The sequence below is a fragment of the Pristiophorus japonicus genome, chromosome 10, assembly GCF_044704955.1.
Source record: "Pristiophorus japonicus isolate sPriJap1 chromosome 10, sPriJap1.hap1, whole genome shotgun sequence".
In the NCBI taxonomy this organism is placed as follows: domain Eukaryota; kingdom Metazoa; phylum Chordata; class Chondrichthyes; family Pristiophoridae; genus Pristiophorus; species Pristiophorus japonicus.
The window spans coordinates 152175143-152196213 of NC_091986.1; the positions used below are offsets into that span (position 1 = coordinate 152175143).

The 21071-nt window shown below is 44.5% G+C and overlaps 1 protein-coding gene across 1 annotated transcript in view; it reads right to left on the reverse strand.

Moving 5' to 3' along the window:
* LOC139274829 (rho GTPase-activating protein 20-like) overlaps positions 1–11363 on the reverse strand; it is a 165820-nt gene extending 154457 nt beyond the window's left edge. Inside the window, exon 1 of the mRNA XM_070891528.1 lies at positions 11090–11363. Within this exon, the coding sequence (XP_070747629.1) occupies positions 11090–11185 (96 nt within the window). The 5' untranslated portion in view covers positions 11186–11363. The remainder of the gene's footprint in view (positions 1–11089) is intronic.
* Positions 11364–21071: the final 9708 nt, after the last annotated feature.

Here is a 21071-nt window from a genome sequence, read left to right on the forward strand (position 1 = left end):
CAGAAATTGTGCTCAGTGATTCGAAAACATTAGGACATTTTAAATTACCTATAAATCTGCACTATATCTCTTGACTTTACCACTATCAAAACATTTGGTAACCAAAATAGTCATTTCCCATTCTTATTATATAATTAATAATATATGTATGTTCTGTCAAAAAGATGCTATTACATGGTTTCAGCTGTGGCTCAGTGGGTAGCATGTTTACCTCTGAGTCAAAAGATTGTGGTTCAAACCCCACTCCAGAGGCTTGAGCATAAAAATCTACGCTCAAGTGCAGTACCGAGGAAGTGCTGCACTGTCAAAAGGTACTGTCTTTTGGATGGGACATTAAACTGAGGCCCCATCTGTCCTCTCAGCTGGATGTTAAAGATTCCATGGCATTATTTTGAAGAAGAGCAGGGGAGTCCTCCCTGATGTCTGGCCCAATATTTATCCTTCAACCAATATCACTAAAAACAGATTTTCGGGTCATTATCATATTGCTGTGCGTGGAAGCTTGCTGTGTGCAAATTAGCTGTTGTGTTTCCTATGTTACAACAGTGACTACACTTCAAAAGTACTTCACTGACTATAAAGTGCTTTGTGGTGTCCTGAGGTTGTGAAAGGCACTTTAAATGTAAGCTTTTCTTTCAGTAACAAGTGATTAACAAGAATGCAAGTAACAAGTTTGATAAAGCTGCTGGAGACTGAAACTGTCTTGTAATAATGGAGAAAAGGCCTTTTTTGGTGTGTTTGAGTTATAGAAACATACAAAATAGGTGCAGGAGTAGGCCATTCAGCCCTTCTAGCCTGCACCGCCATTCAATGAGTTCATGGCTGAACATGCAACTTCAGTACCCTTCCTGCTTTCTCGCCATACCCCTTGATCCCCCAAGTAGTAAGGACTTCATCTAACTCCCTTTTGAATATATTTAGTGAATTGGCCTCAACAACTTTCTGTGGCAGAGAATTCCACAGGTTCACCACTCTCTGGGTGAAGAAGTTTCTCCTCATCTCTGTCCTAAATGGCTTACCCCTTATCCTTTGACTGTGACCCCTGGTTGTGGACTTCCCCAACATTGGGAACATTCTTCATGCATCTAACCTGTCTAAACCCGTCAGAATTTTAAACGTTTCTATGAGGTCCCCTCTCATTCTTCTGAACTCCAGTGAATACAAGCCCAGTTGATCCAGTCTTTCTTGATAGGTCAGTCCCACCATCCCGGGAATCAGTCTGGTGAATCTTCGCTGCACTCCCTCAATAGCAAGAATGTCCTTCCTCAGGTTAGGAGACCAAAACTGTACACAATACTCCAGGTGTGGCCTCACCAAGGCCCTGTACAACTGTAGCAACACCTCCCTGCCCCTGTACTCAAATCCCCTCGCTATGAAGGCCAACATGCCATTTGCTTTCTTAACCGCCTGCTGTACCTGCATGCCAACCTTCAATGACTGATGTACCATGACACCCAGGTCTCGTTGCACCTCCCCTTTTCCTAATCTGTCACCATTCAGATAATAGTCTGTCTCTCTGTTTTTACCACCAAAGTGGATAACCTCACATTTATCCACATTATACTTCATCTGCCATGCATTTGCTCACTCACCTAACCTATCCAAGTCACTCTGCAGCCTTATAGCATCCTCCTCGCAGCTCACACTGCCACCCAACTTAGTGTCATCCGCAAATTTGGAGATACTACATTTAATCCCCTCGTCTAAATCATTAATGTACAATGTAAACAGCTGGGGCCCCAGCACAGAACCTTGCGGTACCCCACTAGTCACTGCCTGCCATTCTGAAAAGTACCCATTTACTCCTACTCTTTGCTTCCTGTCTGACAACCAGTTCTCAATCCACGTCAGCACACTACCCCCAATCCCATGTGCTTTAACTTTTGCACATTAATCTCTTGTGTGGGACCTTGTCGAAAGCCTTCTGAAAGTCCAAATATACCACATCAACTGGTTCTCCCTTGTCCACTTTACTGGAAACATCCTCAAAAAATTCCATGCTGACTTTAACCTATCATGTCACCATTTTCCAAATGCACTGCTATGACATCCTTAATAATTGATTCCATCATTTTACCCACTACTGAGGTCAGGCTGACCGGTCTATAATTCCATGTTTTCTCTCTCCCTCCTTTTTTAAAAAGTGGGGTTACATTGACTACCCTCCACTCGATAGGAATATGAGGCAATCTAATGGTAGAATACAGTGGATAAACATGTCTCAAATATTTTACTGATGGATCAGCAGCCATTCTATTTTACTGTTTCTCATCAGAAAGCCTAAAAGGATCACAGGAAGTAATCTTCTACTTCACCTGTAGGGTCAGTCAAAATGTCATATTAGTCTTGAGTTACTGTTTTCTGTGTTACTGGATAAAGTGTTCAAATGTAAGTTTTACAAGCATTTCAGAGTTGAATACAATATTAAAATATCACATTAATACGAGCTAGTGTTTTTTAAGTCTGCAGATGTATGGTTTGTTATTTTGAAGTCAATTTTTATTCAGTTTGTATGCTGAATCTATGCATGCTGACTTTTGTCCTCGGCATCTGGTTCCTGCCAGTCACAGAGGCAAGGCAAGGACAAAGAACAGAGATGAATTCTATATGGATACAACGCCCATTTCCCAATGTAGATCGCTGCTAGAAAACAATAAACAACATCCAAAGAGGGAATGTTTGAAGCAGGAGAGTTATACAGGCACATTTCTACAATGAAGACAGAGAACACTTTATTATAGGGCACAATAGTCTTAACCAATTAGGCTCTAATGTTGTTCATTGCCTTATACAAAATACTATACAATATGCAGATATACTACACATACTATGCATCAGCTTTTTAAGCTGTCAGTTTTTCATCCATGCTTGTCAGTGTTCCACAAGTAAAATCAGCTTTTTTCACTGCGATTGAGGTTGACAAGATGAACCAATCATATCAATTGGAAGGTAGAGCTGTTAGAATTTTTTGTTTAAGATATGGGTGGTTTAACACAAACATGGAACAGAAATATTTTAAGCTGAGCTGGTTTCTAACAGTGTCAGTTACCGATGTTTTTGATTTAGTTTTTGTCCCTAAACAAGTTGCATATAACAAATAAGCTGATAAAATGCAGCTTTTAAAACTTTGAATTCTACACAAAGGAACTGCTCAGAAGCTGTTGTCTGATATTAAAACTGGTTGGAATTGATTTCTTTTTCAGATGATGGTGGATGTTTCCTGGTGTGAAAGTGTTATGAGCCTTACTGTCATTGCAATGTTTGAATTGCCAGAAGTTGGAGATAATATATTTTTTTAAATACACTGAGATTCACGTATTTAGGTTTTTTACTATAGATACGCTGTACTGCTGTGATGTGTGGTGTGGATCACTGGCTTGTTTTTGTGTCAGGTTCAAAAAGTAATTAAAAAGGCTAATGGAATGTTGGCCTTTATCTCAAAGGAATTGGAATTCAAAAGTTAGGAAGTGATGCTTCAGTTGTACAGAGCCTTGGTCAGACACCATCTGGAGTGCTGTGTTCAGTTTTGGATATTGAACCTCAGGAAAAATACATCAGCCTTGGAAGGAGTTGAGCACAGGTTCACCAGAATGATACCAGGGCAGGTTGCATAAACTTGGTTTGTATTTCCATCAGTTTAGAACATTTAGGGGTGATCTAATTGAAGCATTGAAAATGATAAAGGGATTCGATAGGGATATAAGAAAAACTATTTCCTCTCGTGGGGAATCCAGAACAAGAGGGCATAATCTCAAGCTTAGAGTTAGCCCATTTAGGAGTGAAATTAGGAGGACTTTTTCATACAATGTGGAAAACTAGAATTCACTCGCCCAAAAGGCTGTGGATGTTAGGTCAATTTAAATTTTTACACCAGTGATTGATAGTATTGGTATCAAGGGAAATGATCTAATTGATTGGTGGAACAGACTTGAGGGCATGAATGACCTATATGAGTCGCAGTGCCCGGATACATTCTGTAACCTAACTGTTTACCATTTAGTTATGTACACATAGTTGAGGTCCTTTTGTTATTGTGAAGTAATCAGGAAAAGAACCCATGCTATCTTTATCAAAACAATCAACATTCACAGGCAAATATGAGGAATTACATTAATAATCAGTAAAATTCCCTCCGCCCTCAGCTGTTCTTGGTAACCATGGTCCCAAAATTCCTGATCTGGAGAGGATGGAAAGCCTCATCTCTGCTAGGGAGGGTCTGGAATTTGAAGTGGAACCCAGTTATACCAAGATTCTTCCTTATTTGCTCTGACCTTTTACATTTCATTAGGGGTGCCATGGGTAGATCTTCTGCCCACTTCCCCCACATCAAAAGGCCATGTTGGGGGAGTTCGCAGATTACCGCAGAAATCCTGCCCTTGAAAGGTCTGTGGAACCCATTCCAGGCCATTCTTCTCTGCAAGACTAAAGTAATAAATCTTGGAGGTGATTGATTACCCTTTTTGGAGGCAAATGATTCCTGTTGGAGCTGAAGCCTGAAAAAAAATTATTATTTATTTCGCCCCTTTGAGTCTCGAGGGGCCTCAGGCAGAACACTGTGGGCCACTGCACCTTACAAGGGTGGATTGACACAGATGCCATTGATATGCCTTCGAAGATGCTAGTGGCCCACCCAAGCCATGTAAATGACCCCATCCCTAGGATTTGGGGCAAATTCTCCGGTTTGGGGCTAGGATGGGTGGGGTTCCACTCTGCCACAGTTGCGCCAGCGAAGCGGAGCCACATGAATTTAGGGGCTTACATTTTTGAGCACTTTACTTTTTTTAATGATCACAGTGTGTAATAGGATTTAGTTCCAAGAGAAGAAAATAAACCTTTTCGACAGGTTCAAAAGAGCAGCACAGGCTAGAAATTAATGTTGTCGGAAATAATGAATGATCACTTCATATTATTTTAATGGTAAAACATGACATTTATTTTAACTTTATCCTGTAAATTTGTATTTAAATCCGTAGACTTACTTCTAGTTTCATATTTAATGTATATTTATGTGAGTGTGCAGATTAATTGGAGTATGGTTAGAGCTAGTAATTCCTTCTTCCTGATTCAACAGTGTTTACATTCCTAAAGCACTGATGAGCATTACGAGGAGAAACTCCAGACTCTAAGCAACCCATTTACAATACACAGAACGCTCCTGCACTAACTACTTCCCAAATTCATTTGTACCTTCGACACAGTAAAAACATATTTCAAAAGCATGCATGTTTAAATTTGATTCTGGCAGCCATTAATTGTAATGTAGACTTCTGGCAGTTTTGCTTCACCTGATCCTGGTCTCTCCTTGCTGATTTCTGATCACAGAAAACCTCAAAGTATTGAAAGTATTGTATCCTTTGAGTCAAAGCCTGAAATTTCCTCCCTGAACTCTCCCAATCATAAAGAATAATGCTATTTGTATTTTCTCTCTGTATTGTGACCAACTATATAAAGCAGTTTTTCAAAGCAGCTACTGATACATAGAACAAAACATTTGCTTTGAAACTTGTTTCCTGTCCCATCCCCTTCTCCCCCATGTATAAATTAAATAAGAAAAAGTTAATTACTACAATGTAATTACAGGAAGGGCGTCTGTCCATTAAGTACAAGTTGCTTGTAACCTGGAACTTTCCTTTAGCTGTAATGATGTTATGAAAGGTTTTATTTGTTGTGCAACCCAACTCTACCTTCGCACAGATATAACTTATTTCCCAATATAGAAACCATAGGAACTGGAGTAAGCCATTCAGCCCCTCGAACCTGTTCAGCCATTCAAGTAGATCATGGCTGACCGGTACCTCAACTCCGTTTACCCACCGTAGCTCCATATCCCTTGCTACCCCTTACCTAACACTATGCTTACAGTGCTCTGGAGCACCAAGACATGGCTGCCATGGAGTGGAGTGATCCTTCATTTTACTGAGATCCTGATCTCTTTTGCATCACTTACTGTGGGATACTGTTCAGCAGAGAGAAAGCCAAAGAAAACATTGTCCCATGGTCATCTGATGATGTGAACAATATTGGTGCAGTTGGTCACTTGGCCGCTGTAGCAGCCACAAGTATGTGTGTGGCCCTAACAGCAATGGTGGTGGTGGGGGTAGGATGAAGGATAGCTCAATAGTAAAAAAGAAACTGGTCTGCGGCAATTTTCTTTTAAAATTTGGCAGAAAGTGTTCCAAGGAGCGTACAAAATTGAATAATCATCTAGCCAGAGGGTCATTTCAGTCACCTCCCAGGAGAATTTGTTCTCCTGATCTACGATACAACACAGGGGACTATTTGAGAAGATTAAGGGATATAAAATTAATGGGAGGGTAGAAAATTGGATTAAAAAGTGTTTTGAAGGGAGGAAGCAGAGAATAAGATTAAGGGCATTTTCTCGGAGTGGATGGCAGTGGGGAGTTGTGTCCCACAGAGTTCTGCTCTGGGACCGCTTCTGTTCACAGTGTACATCAATGATTTGAATTACAAGTTAGAGAGAGTGGTGTTTAAATTTGCAGATGATAGTAAAATCGGAGGTATAAATAATTCTGAGAAACAAAGGAAGCTGAAAAAGGTTTTTGGATAAGATGATGAAATGAGCAAAGGAGTTGCAGATGGAATTCAATGTCAGTAAAGGTGAGATATTAAATTTTGGTTAAAAAAATTCAAAAGTAATAATTATACTTTGAATGGGGGAAGGCAGAGTGATGTGGAAGAGCAGAGGGGTTTAGAAGTTTAGGTTCACAAGACAATAACAGCAGCCCTTCAAGTGGATAAGGCCATAAAAAATGGAATACAGTACTGGGTTTATGGTGAATGGTATGGAATATAAAAGTCAAAATATAATGGCAAATCCATAGAAAACCATCATAAGACTACAGTGTGTAGTTTGAGGCTCCACACTTGTTAATGCTATAAAGAGAGTACAGCTCAGATTCACTAGGATGTTGCCTAATATGAGGAAATATAAATATGAAGAAAGACTTATAAAAGTGTGTCCGTTTTCATTAGAACAGAGGAAATTAAGAGGTGATTTGATAGAGGTATTTAAAATTATGAAAGGATGGGACATAGTAGATAGAAACAGACTCTTTCCAGTCATTGTGTGATCCAGAATTAAATGACATAGAGATAAGATTAAATGTAAAAGATTTAGGACAGATAATAGAAGAAATCTATTTTTACACAGAGATGTTAGGCTGTGGAAGAGCTAGTGATTGAAGCATGTCAACATTTAATAATGGGTTATATAGGGAACAGAGTGGATACATGAAATTAGTACTGCTGCTCATATTGAGGATAAATACCAAAATGGAATTGTTGGGCCCTACTTTTCTGTGTTGTAATTTTACGTAACTCCATAAAGGGGCACATTTACGCCAATGTGAAGAGTGTAAAGCTTTTAAAAAAAATTAGTCTATTTTTTGGGATCATTATTTTAGAAACTGTTTGTGGAGCAAATATTGACAAACTCAACGGGGAGGTGAAGCAATGCTAAGCATCCCAGCAATGCATTGCTCAAATTGTCCAGTCTCTGCCAGGCTTATGTTTACAATCTGCATCTAACATGTCAGTTTACACTTCTCCACATCATTGAGCCCAGTCGAGTGTTTCTATCAGCTAGCTACTTTTATCAGTGACTTTACTGCTCACATGTGTTTTACTCACATCATATAATACAATTAATAAGTGAAATGTAACATTTTGTGGCTATATTCTCATAATGTAGGTTCATGTCCCAGTCCAGGAACTTGAGCACAAAAATCTAAGCTGACATTCCAGTGCAGCGCAGAGGGAGCGCTGCACTGCCAGAGGTGCTGTCTTTCAGATGAGACATTCGCCTGCTCTCTAAGGTGGACGTAAAAGATCCCATGGCACTATTTCGAAGAAAGCCTTGCATTTATATAGTGCCTTTCACAACCATTGCAAGTCTCAAAGCACTTTACAGCCAATTAAATTGCAAAAGCAGGGGAGTTATCTCTGGTGTCCTGGCCAATATTTATCCCTCAATCAACATAACAAAAACAGATTATCTGGTCATTATTATATTGCTGTTTGCGGGAGTTTGCTTGTGCACAAATTGGCTGCCGTGTTTCCCACATTACATAAGAATAAGAACATAAGGAATAAGAGCAGGAGTAGGCCATATGGCCCCTCGAGCCTGCTACGCCATTTAATATGATCATGGCTGATCCGGTCATGAACTCCAGTCCACTTCCCTGCCTGTTCCCCATAACCCCTTAATCCCTTATCGGTTAAGAAACTGTCTATCTCTGTCTTAACTTTATTCAATGTCCCGGCTTCCACAGCTCTCTGAGGCAGTGAACTCCACAGATTTACATCCCTCTGAGAGAAGAAATTTCTCCTCATCTCAGTTTTAAATGGGCGGCCCCTTATTCTAAAATTATGCCCCCCTAGTTCTAGTTTGCCCTATCAATGGAAACATCCTCTCTGCATCCACCTTGTCAAGCCCCCTCATAATCTTATATGTTTCAATAAGATCACCTCTCATTCTTCTGAATTCCAATGAGTAGAGGCCCAATCTACTCAACCTTTCCTCATAAGTCAACCCCCTCATCTCCGGAATCAACCTAGTGAACCTTCTCTGAACTGCCTCCAAAGCAAGTATATCCTTTCTTAAATATGGAAACCAAAACTGCACGCTGTATTCCATGTGTGGCCTCACCAATACCCTGTATAACTGTAACAAGACTTCCCTGCATTTACACTCCATCCCCTTTGCAATAAAGGCCAAGATTCCATTGGCCTTCCTGATTACTTGCTGTACCTGCATACTAACTTTTTGTGTTTCATGCACAAGTACCCCCAGGGCCCGCTGTACTGCAGCACTTTGCAATTTTTCTCCATTTAAATAATAACTTGCTCTTTGATTTTTTTTCTGCTAAATTGCATGACCTCATACTTTCCAACATTATACTCCATCTGCCAAATTTTTGCCCACTCACTCAGCCTGTCTATGTCCTTTTGCAGATTTTTTGTGTCCTCCTCACGCATTGCTTTTTCTCCCATCTTTGTATCATCAGCAAACTTGGCTACATTATACTTGGTCCTTTCTTCCAAGTCACTAATATAGATTGTAAATAGTTGGGGTCCCAGCACTGATCCCTGTGGCACCACACTAGTTACTGATTGCCAACCCGAGAATGAACCATTTATCCCGACTCTCCGTTTTCTGTTAGTTAGCCAATCCTCTATCCATGCTAATATATTACCCCCAACCCCATGAACTTTTATCTTGTGCAGTAACCTTTTCTGTGGCACCTTGTCAAATGCCTTCTGGAAGTCCAAATACACCACTGGTTCTCCTTTATCCACCTTGTTCGTTACATCCTCAAAGAATTCCAGCAAATTTGTCAAACATGACTTCCCCTTCATAAACCCATGCTGACTCTGATCGAATTATGTTTTTCCAAATCTCCTGCTACTGCTTCTTTAATAATGGACTCCAACATTTTCCCAACCACAGATGTTCGGCTAACTGGTCTATAGCTTCCGGCGTTTTGTTACAACTATGACCACACTCCAAAAGTACTTCTTTGGCTGTAAAGCGCTTTGAGGTGTCCGGTGGTCGTGAAAGGCACTATATAAATCCAAGTCCTTCTATAATGTTTATAATAAAACCTAACATTTATTAAGCCAATAGCCCCTCTCCAGCACGCGCACACAGCGAAATGCGCAGACATCCAAAACACAGACACGCACAGCACTCTATCAGCAGTCTCACACTGACTGGTACATTTTTTGGGTTTTATTATTTTTCTCAGCTTCAGCATCACGGACGGCTTCCATGTACAACTTTGTGCTCCCTATTGTTCTTGCTCAATATCCAGGTAAATGTCAGCCAGAAAGCTTTATCACTGTATTTTGGCCAGCTGGATATTTCAGGTACTGTTGCGGAGCAAGGGAAAACGAACGACGAATAACAGTAATTATATCTCCTCGGGAGATACAGAATAATAAAGCCGTTTCGCTTGCTCCAGCGCCCAATATCAAAATGAACCTCAATACACCATCCTTGATGAGTCTATATGGCAGTTTGTTACCATGAAATCTCTAACTTACTCCAACAATGACAGTCGCAGACCAACTGCTGACCAACAACAAATCAATCTCACATATACCATTCAAAATCCTTTGAAGATGAATTAGGACAAACGTTCTTGTTAAATAACCACATTAGGTGGCCAGCCATCTAAAGAATTTAAAAGAGTGTTTTTCCACACAATTACAGCCGACAATAAAACAGATACTTCAAAAAGATCCACGGGATACTGGCCTTTGAACTGAATGGCTTGCCCCACTCTACCTGAGGCTAAATGACCCTGTTGCGCCCGATTAGTGCTGGAACAATCCCATTGTCACCTGTTCGGAACAGCTTTTTGGGGGACACAATGGCCCAGACCATCGGCTACAGAATCGTCGGCTACAGATGTCGGTCTCATCGATGCCAATAAGGGCAACCAGCCTAGTGCTGGGCTGTGTTTGTATCCAGTGGGTGAACTATTTTCTTTTCGATGCCGTGATCCGCAGGGCAGCAGCCCAAAACAGCGCCAAAAATGCTGCATTTTTATCACTGAACATACACAGTGTACTTTACCAGCTGTCAGTCTTGACACACACACACACTGTGCTTACCGGCCGCACAGCCCTCAGCGACACATGGACAGACATACCAGAGAAGTTTACAATTCTAAATATTTGGTCTCACGTCAGAGTTTTAATTGGCATCTGTATAATTGCTGCTTACACCAAGGCCTGGCACAAACAACAGCCTTGTTTTCGGGTCAGAGCACGAGGATCCGCATTCTGCGGTGACCTTTCCCTAATCCCAGGTAAACGAAAGATATTTATCTCGTAAACACCTCTACAAACCAAAACAGTAAGCTGGAAACAACTCGCTCTGCTTTGGTCAACATTCGGTTAAATAAACCACAACAGAACAATCACAAATAACAATTGCCCAGAACGCAGCCCTATACTTGTCTGACGAAAACTGTACGGTGGGCTTCTATCCTGCGAGCAACAGCGAGTGCACAGAGCCGACCGACCCATAGACATGTACATAACTGTTTAAATCCGCGGCTACCTTCTTCTCTTCTGTCCCTCCGCAGCCCGACATTCGAGTTTCCCTCGTCAGGGAGGCAGAACGGCTCTGACCAATGTTATCCTGTTGAGGCGACATAGTTTGGCGATGTGTAATTCCTTAATCAGTCTCTGAATTCATTGCACGGACAAGACAGCTATTCACCAAGTCGGGAGCGGAGACTATTGACACTGTGGCTAACGGGAGCTTCATTCGGATGGGACCGAATCTCACACACACAGCAAACTGCTTGCTAATAGTCTCCGAATGGCACAAGTTCCCAATTGCCTGGCTATCTAAGCATCTTGTTATTAAATATGCTTAGTTAAAGACAGCGTCATTGCTTTACCATGGATACTACTTCTCTCGAGTCCAAATATCCAGGCTCCGGGTCTTAAAGCCCCACGGGTTACCTACACTGCTGCGCGCAAATAGCAGATGAAAATATCTGCTTATAATGCATCAAGATAGCCGCTGTCTACAGGTCCTGTCAATCACAGTTCCTTCCTCACCAACCCAGCTCACTGGGTTTGATTACACGAGTAAAACGACTATCACTGCAACAAACACACTGCTCCCTCGCTTTATTTTCGCTTTCTATCTTTTCGGCCGGCAGAATAAACTCCTGTGATTTGTCTTTGATTAAATACAGCACAAAGTATGACACACAATGCAGCAGCAGTCCCTTTCGAGCCTGGCCTGGATTCCAGTATCCAGAAGTGGACACACTAATAAATTGATTCCAATTGGTTGAAATAAAATTCTGGGAATTAAATGATTGCAGAAATTCGAAAAGAGAATAGAGTTCATAAATATTATATGTGTAGGATCTGGAATTCACAGACCAGAGGAACAGTCTGCTCAGACTCTGTCCCCCCACCCTTCAGGCCTGCTGTCATCAACCCCTCCTCAAAAAATCCACCCTCACTCCTTCCACCCTCTACTACTGCCCAATCTCCAAGCTTCCCTTCCTCTCTAAAGTCTTTAAATGCCTCAATACCGCCCAGTTTCATGTCCTCCTGTCCTATAATCCACTTAACCATATTTTCACATTGCCTCTGGTTAAAGTCACCAATCTATCCTGTGTAATTGTGACGACAGCATGCCATCCCTTCTCATTTTATTTGGCCTCTTCATGGCACTCAACGAGATTGACCACTCAGTTGACCACTCAGTCCTTCTGTACTGTCCCTCCTCTGTGACCTAATTCCATGGCTTGGTTCCATGCAAATCTGTCTTTTTGGAATCAGCAATCTGTTGCAATACGTTCTCCCATCCTTCATGGTCACCTGAGGTGTGTCCCAAGTTGCCATTCTTGACCTCATTTTCCTCATCTACATGCTGCCCCTTGCCAATATCATTCATAGGCACGGGACCAGCTTTCATATATAGGCAGATACCCAGACACGTGTAACACCCAGTTCTCCTTCTTTGCCACCACCCTTAACTTCTTGACCAGCTTGGTCCTGGATAACCAAGAACTTCTTTTAACTCAAGATCAGCAAGATGGAAGCTATCCTGTTTGGGTCCCACCACAATCTCTGTGCCTTACCCTTAACCCCCATTCCTCCTCCATCCTTACCCTTAACCCCCATCCCTCTCCCCGTACCTTATCCTTAACCTCCATCCCTCTCCCCGTGCCTTACCCTTAACCCTCATCCTTCTCCCCGTACCTTACCTTCAACCCCCATCCCTCTCCCAGTGCTTTACCCTTAACCCCCATCCCTCTCCCCGTACCTTATCCTTAATCTCCATCCCTCTCCCCGTGCTTTACCCTTAACCCCATCCCTCTCCCCATCCTTACCCTTAACCCCCATCCCTCTCCCCATGCCTTACCTTCAACCACCATCCCTCTCCACATCCTCACCCTTAACCCCATCCCTCTCCCCATCCTTACCCTTAACCCCCATCCCTCTCCCTGGCGACCACTCATGGTGAGCCTGATTGTTCAACCTCAGTGTTCTGTTTGACTCTGGGGTGAGATTCAAACTCCATATTCAAGCAACCCCCAAGACCACCTATTTCCACCTCCACAATATTGCCAGCCACCATCCCGACATCATCGCCACGGCTGCTGCAACTTCATCACCTCCAGACTCAACTCATCCAATACTTTCCTCTCTAGTCTCCTGAGTACCTCCTTTTGTAATTTTTCCAACACATTGCCAACTTCATCCTATCCCATTAAGTTCTGTTTCCTAATCACACCTGCCCTCATCATCCTTTATTCTCCAACACATTGTCCTCATTTACAAGTACTATTGTGTCTGTAAGCACTCTAGTAATGACTCCACGAGGTAAGGTATTGCACTTGAACTGTTGTGACCTTAGTCCATTTATTGTAGCCCCTGAATGAGGGTACAGTAAGGTGAGCTCCCTTTTATAATTGGTTATTTGCAGTGTACAGGTGACCCCTAGGTCTCCACCAGTTGCACCCTCTGGTGATACAGGCATAGTGTATACAGTGTGAAGATAGATTCAATGGTCTTATGTAACTGTACATTGAGTGTACAGGGTATATACTTATTTTATACATACACAACATCACTCCCCGCTAAGTCTTGTGCCACTGGCCTTTGCATTGTGTGCTCTGGCCCTCGACTTGAGTGCCCAAAGCCCTTGCACCTTCTCTGTGCTTGGGAATGGCTCTCTCCCTGTAGATTCCCAAGTCCTTATTGCCACAATATTGGGAAAAGGTCAGCAGTGGACGGTTGGAGATTGCAGTGGGGTTTGTGTGGGTTCTGGGTGTGATCCATGTGTGTCTATGGCTACATACATCCATTTCATCCCCACCCCCCGCCCCCCCCCATACATAGACCATGTGTGTGGCTCAACAAGTACATTTTACAGGTAAGGTACATACGTGGTGTTGCAGTCTTGCCCCTGGGATATAGGTGCAGGTGGGTGAGGACGCTAGTTCCAGAGTGACCGGACTGTGTCCAGGTTCTCTGATGGCTGCGCTGCGCCCCCTGCCAGCTGGGTGGGCTCGGATCGCTCACCTGGCTGAGTCTCAGGGCCTTTGCCGTTGTCTAGTAGTGGGCAGAGCCACAGGAATGTGTGGCCTCCCTGTCCTCCTTTGAGGGCTGCAGTGTCTCCCTGCTGCCCTTCAGTGGTAGTGAGAGCCTGGTCATCCCAGGTCCCGTCGGGAGGACTGGAGGGTACTGGCCTCTTGCTCCCGGTACTGGCCCTGGTGGCCAGAGAGGTAGGGCCGATCTGGGGCAGGGTGCCAGTAGTGGTGCCTTTGCCGCCCGCTGATCGCTGGCCCTGCAGTGGGTATGCTCCCTCTGTGTGTGGTCACACTCTCTGGGGCATCACATTGGTCCCGGAGACGCAGGCCGCTGGACCTGGGTGCTTCCGACGGGAGATTGCCCTTGGTTTTATCGGCATATAAGTAGAACCCGGCATCGCACATCATTTCATCATTTACAGTCATGATACATTGGGTCCGGCCGTACTCACCCGATTCGACATTGTTAATTGTCTTTACATCTTTGCATTTGTCACTTACATCTTTGCATTTGTCAATTACATCTTTTCCATGTACACTACCGGCATCGCTGTTCAAAGAGTGGAACTGTCCCTTTAATTGTGCTGGGTTGCCGGTCTCCTTAAAGAGGGCCTTGCAATCTTTACCCCAATCCGGTTCGCTACTCGGAATCACGTGTTGTTCCCTCAATGCCACCCCTCGTGGTCTGGTTGCGGCCATCTTGACTTCAGGCTCTTCACCTCGTGGTGCGAGTGCCATCTTCTTTCTCTCCATGAGGTAGGCTGCGGTGATTCTTTTCTCCCCAGGTTCTGCCACGGAAACAGGGAAGTTACCTTCTGCACTGATCTTCTTCCTCTGGAGTCCTACGACTGGAGACTGGAAGGTGAGGTCTGGTCATTTGGGTTAGATCATCTCGCCGTTGGGTAGTGCCGTCTGTGTTGTCGCCTCGCAGTCGAGTTGGACAGTTGGATTTTCAGGTGCTGTGATGGATCCAAATTTGGGGCCGCATAGGACGTCGATCAGCGGAGCTGGGAGGCTTTCCCAGCTCCAAAAGATTTGGATTTGTTTCATCCATCTTCTTCCTAGCAGCGTTGGACCATCACCAGTGACGATCCACAAAGGTAGCTTGTGCATCGCGCTGTCATGGGACACTGCCAATGACTGGGATGGTGTCGTTTGTGTAGGTAAGCAGCTTCACCTGGATCAGGATCATTTTAGGTCGTTCGATTGGATTGTCCCAGAGTTTCTCAAAGGCCGCCTGATTCACCAGCGATTGAATCGCCCCTACGTCGACCTCCATCGAGACTGGGACATCATTGATTTCAGCTTCCATTTTCAATAGAGAACTCTCGGAGGAGCAGGCAACCACTCCGTACACCTCTTCCTGGGGCTGAGCTGCCTCCTGGACTCTCTCTTCAGCTTCATCAGCGCTGGAGCCCGGGTGATCAGCCAACTCTTCAGTGACTCGGTGAGTAAAATTTATCTTACACAATCGCTGTGGATGGCCTTTCGCGTCGCAGCCTTTGCAAGTATAGTCTTTGTAGGCGCACTGGTGGGCCCTGTGATTTCCTCCACAGCGCCAGGATGGGGATGGCCGATTGGCCCCATGTGGCAGACTCAGGGTTGCGGGACTCGGGGTAGCAGTCTGGCCTCTAAAGGGTGCCAGTCGGTTCACGGTACTTGCCGGGTTAGAGTCCTGGGGGTGAGTTATCATCCTCTTGGAATCACAGGCCGAGGCCATGAACACCTGATTGACGTTAACTGCCTTCTGCAGGGTGACCGTGGTGTCCGCAGAGAGCAGCCTGTGGAGGAGCCCCTCGTGACCGATTCCAAAAACAAATATATCCCTCAGTGCTTCGGTGAGGTAGTCGCCAAAATCACACGGTGCAGCCAATCGTCTCAGGTCTGCAGCATATTTTGCGATTTCTTGGCATTCGGGCCACCGGTGTGTGTAGAACCGGTGTCTGGCTGTGAGGATGCTATCTTTAGGTTTGAGCTGTTTCTTTATCATCGTTATGAGCTCCGCGTATGGTTTGGTTGTCGTCTTCTCTGGGGCTAGCAAGTCCCTGACAAGGCCATAGACGGTGGGTCCACAACTGCTGAGCAGGATAGCTCTGCGTTTATCAGCCAGCAAGGTTGGTGTGTCTCCAGCCAGGTCGTTCGCGATGAAAAAGTGTTCGAGTCTTTCCACAAAGGCATCCCAATCTTCCCCATCAGCGAATTGTTAAAAGTTGCCAAGGTTAGCCATTTTTCACGTGGAAATTTGTAATCTCGTCGCCAGTTATTGTGTCTGTAAGCACTCTAGTAATGACTCCACGAGGTAAGGTATTGCATTTGAACTGTTGTGACCTTAGTCCATTTATTGTAGCTCCTGAATGAGGGTACAGTAAGGTGAGCTTCCTTTTATGCTTTGTTACCTGCAGTGTACAGGTTACCCCTAGGTCTCCACCCTCTGCACCCTCTGGGGGTACAGGCATAGTGTATGCAGTGTGAAGATACATTCAGTAGTCTTATATAACTGTACATTGAGTGTACAGGGTATATACTTATTTTATACATACACAACAAGTATCACCTCATTCCTCATTACCTCTGAGCCCTCCTTCAGCCCAAGCCCTCAGCACTTCCAACACTGGCTTCCATAGCAGCACCACCAACTCCGCTCCACCCCCACCCTGCCCCCTCTCTCCACTCCATCCTCGGCAGCACTCAATAGAATGTTTTCCCTAAACCCCTTCATCTTGCTACTCCTTTCCTTCCTTTAAAATCTTTTTCAAAACCAATCTCTTTGGCCTTGCCTTTGTGTCACTGCCCTAACTCCTTTTTCACCACTGCTGGGTGCCCGCTTATTTCTCACTCCTGTGAGGTCCTTTGCGATATTTTATTACAGAATAATTGGTTGTTGTCTGTATCTCAAAATATCCGAAATCATATTGTTTTTCAACTCACAATAAAGGCTCCTGGTTTCATTTATATATTAGGAAAACTGTATTTACTTTTATTCATACATAAACTATGACATAAACCATTATTATTCGCAAATACACTTCTGTATTTGTGCATCATGGATAATTTGAATTAAGTTTCCATGACAGAGGGCATAAGGACCCAGATTACTGGTAGACCAGAAATAGATACTCTTATTATGCAGTGAGCACTAAAGTAATCTGTCTTCTGCTTGGAGGAAGAGCGCCTATAAATAAAAATAAAAACTTGGAGACCAGTCAGTATAACTACTACCTGGTTTACACAGTTATATGTTTCAGTTATATATCATGGCACTGACCTCTTTCTTGACTAGACTGCAGTATATCGATTGCAGTGTGATGGGAGAAGACCGCGGCAATTTTTTTTTGTTTCAAAAAAATATACTTTATTAATTTAAAAATTTTCACAATACAATTGGAAACAGTTCAGTACATTTAGATACTGTCAGCAATTCCATATGGTACATTTGGTTACAAGACATTTCAAAGTACAGTTCAGTACAATCCACAAATCATGTTGCATATATCACCATCATCGTCATAGTCAGTCCCTCGGAGTCGAGGAAGAGTTGCTTCCACTCTTAGCATGAGTTCTTAGGTGGCTGTACAGTCTGTACAGGTGGGAAAACAGTCATCAAGAGAAGGGGTGGGTGGAACTGGTTGCCGCGCGCTCTTTCCGCTGCCTGCAATTAATTTCTGCATGCTCTCGACAACGAGACTCGAGGTGCTCAGTGCCCTCCCGGATGCACTTCCTCCACTTAGGGCGATCTTTGGCCAGGGACTCCCAGGTGTCAGTGGGTGTTATGTATGTAAACACTACCATAGTGTAAGACTTGCCAACAGGGGTGCACCTGTGGGAGACCCAAGGGTCACCTGCATACCCTGGGTAAGCAGGTATAAAACGCAGACTACCATGCTGCCTCCTCACTCTGGAGTCACAATAATGAGACCAAGGTCACAACAGTTTGAGCTTAAGATGTGCAGTCTTGAGGAGTTATTCTAAATGTAACAATTGGCGACAAGTAACACGAATTTCCACACAGTTATGGCTGCCATTGGTATTCTTGAGAGATTCGTTGAGGGTGATGATTTGGAAGCCTTCATTGAGCGTCTTGACCAGTACTTCGTGGCCAACGAGCTGGAAAAGGAAGAAATCGCAAGCAAGCGCAGGGCGATTCTCCTCACCGTTTGTGGGTCCGTGATATATGGCCTCATCAAAAATCTGCTAGCACCGACGAAACCAACGGAGAAGACATATGAAGAGCTGTACACACTGGTTTGGGAACACCTCAAGCTGAAGGAGAGCATCTTGATGGCCAGGTATCGCTTTTGTACGCACCACCGCTCCGAGGCCCAGGACGTGGCGAGCTATGTCGCCGACCTAAGATGCCTTGCAGGACTGTGTGTATTTGCTGGATTTTTGGGGGAAATGTTGTGGGACTTTTTCATGCTTGGAATCGGCCACGAGGTCATTCTTCGCAAACTGCTGTCTGTCGAATCCCTAGATCTGAGTAAGGCCATCACGATAGCCCAAGCTTTTATGTTCACGAACGATAACACCAAACAGATATCATTACAGCATCGGAACTCATCGGCAAGTACTGTGCATAAAATAACACCTTCAGCAGGCAGAACTGTACATGGCAGGGCCTACACGCCTGCAGAGGCCAGAACTAGGATGACTCGGAGCCCGCCGTGGGACGTGAATGCGAATCCATTAGCACCATGTTGGCGCTGCGGGGGTAATCATCAAGCCCATCAATGTCGATTCAAGAACGACATGTGCAAGGGCTGTGGAACAATGGGACACCTCCAGCGAATGTAAAGACGTGCTGCGACTCACCACGTGGCAGAGTCGGCAGAAGATGACCAATCCGGCGCTGATCACGCTGAACGAGTAAGAGAGGCAACTCAACCCGAGGCTGAAGAGGAAGTGTATGGGGTACACCCCTTCACCACCAAGAGCCCTCCGATAATGTTAAAAGTCAAATTAAACGGCATTCCAGTTTCCATGGGATTGGACATGGGGGCAAGTCAGTCAATTATGAGCCAGAAGGCTTTTGAGAAGCTGTGGGGCAACAAGGCAAAAGGCCAAAACTTAGCCTGATCCACACCAAGCTGTGCACTTACACCAAAGAGCTCATACCAGTCATTGGCAGTGCAGCAGTGAAGATATCGTACGATGGAGCTGTGCATGATGTACCATTATGGATTGTACCAGGCGATGGCCCAACGCTGTTCGGCAGAAGCTGGCTAGGAAAGATTTGATGGAACTGGGACGACATTAAAGCACTGTCTTCGGAGGATGATGCCTCGTGCACCCAAGTGCTAAACAAATTCCCGTCATTATTCGAGCCAGGCATCGGCAACTTCACAGGCGTCAAAGTGCAGATCCAACAGTCGGAGGTGTGAGTTCGAGCAGTGGGAGTCCGGGGAGGCGTCAAAGAGGATAGCTGGTGCAGGGGCAGGGGCAGAAGGTAAACAAAGAAGTAGAAAGAAATTGAAAGGTGACATCACAACCAAGAGGGTAAGTGATTGGCTGGTGATTGGTGAGTAGGTTTTCTTTTTTTCCTTGATCAGTAGGTAACCTTTATCATCGTTGTTGCCAAATTAAGTTAATCTAAGGGTTAAGTCATGGCAGGAGAGCTCGGACACGTGTCATGCTCCTCCTGTGCTATGTGCGAACTCAAGGACGCTTCCAGTGTCCCTGACAACTACATGTGCAGGAAGCGTAGCCTGCTGCAGCTCCTGACAGACTGCATTGCGGCACTGGAGCTGCGGGTGGATTCACTCTGGAGCATCCGCGATGTTGAGGATGCCATGAATAGCACGTTTAGTGAGTTGGTCTTACCGCAGGTAAAGGTTACACAGACAGATAGGGAATGGGATATCAACAGGAAGAGCAGTGGAAGGAAGATAGTGCAGGGGTCCCCCGTGGTCATCGCCCTCCAAAACAGATACACCATTTTGGGTACTGCTGGGGGGGATAACTCATCAGGGGAGGGCAGTAGTAGCCAAGTCCATGGCACCGTGGGTGGCTCTGCTGCACAGGAAGGCAGGAAAAAGAGTGGGAGAGCGATAGTGGTAGGGGAATCTATTGTAAGGGGAATAGATAGACATTTCTGCGGCCGCAATCGAGACTTCAGGATGATATGTTGCCTCCCTTGTGCAAGGGTCAAGGATGTCTCGGAGCGGTTGCAGGACATTTTGGAGGGGGAGGGTGAACAGCCAGTTGTTGTGGTGCATATAGGTACCAACGATATAGGTAAAAAATGGGATGATGTCCTACAAGGTGAATTTAGGGAGCTAGGAGTTAAATTAAAAAGTAGGCTCACAAAGGTAGTAATCTCAGGATTGCTACCAGTGCCACATGCTAGTCAGAGTAGGAATTGCAAGATAGCTCAGATGAATATGTGGCTTGAGGAGTGATGCAGAAGGGAGGGATTCAAATTCCTGGGACATTGGAACCGGTTCTGGGGGAGGTGGGACAAGTACAGACCGGATGGTCTGCACCTGGGCAGGACCGGAACCAATGTCCGAGGGGGAGTGTTTGCTAGTGCTGTTGGGGAGGGGTTAAACTAATATGGCAGGGGGATGGGAACCTATGCAGGGAGATAGAGAGAAGTAGAATGGGGGCAGCAGAAAAAGATAGAAAGAAGAAAAGTAATAGTGGAGGGCAGAAAAACCCAAAGCAAAAATCAAAAAGGGCCACATTACAACAAAATTCTAAAGAGGCAAAGTGTGTTAAAAAGACAAGCCTAATGACTCAGTGCCTCAATGCGAGTATTCATAACAAGGTGGATGAATTAACTGCACAGGCAGCAATTAATGAATATGATATAATTGGCATCACGGAGACATGGCTCCAGGGTGACCAAGGCTGGGAACTCAACATCAAGGGGTAGTCAACATTCAGGAAGGATAGACAGAAAGGAAAAGGAGGTGGGGTAGCATTGCTGGTCAAAGAGGAAATTAATGCAAGAGTAAGGAAGGACATTAGCTTGGATGATGT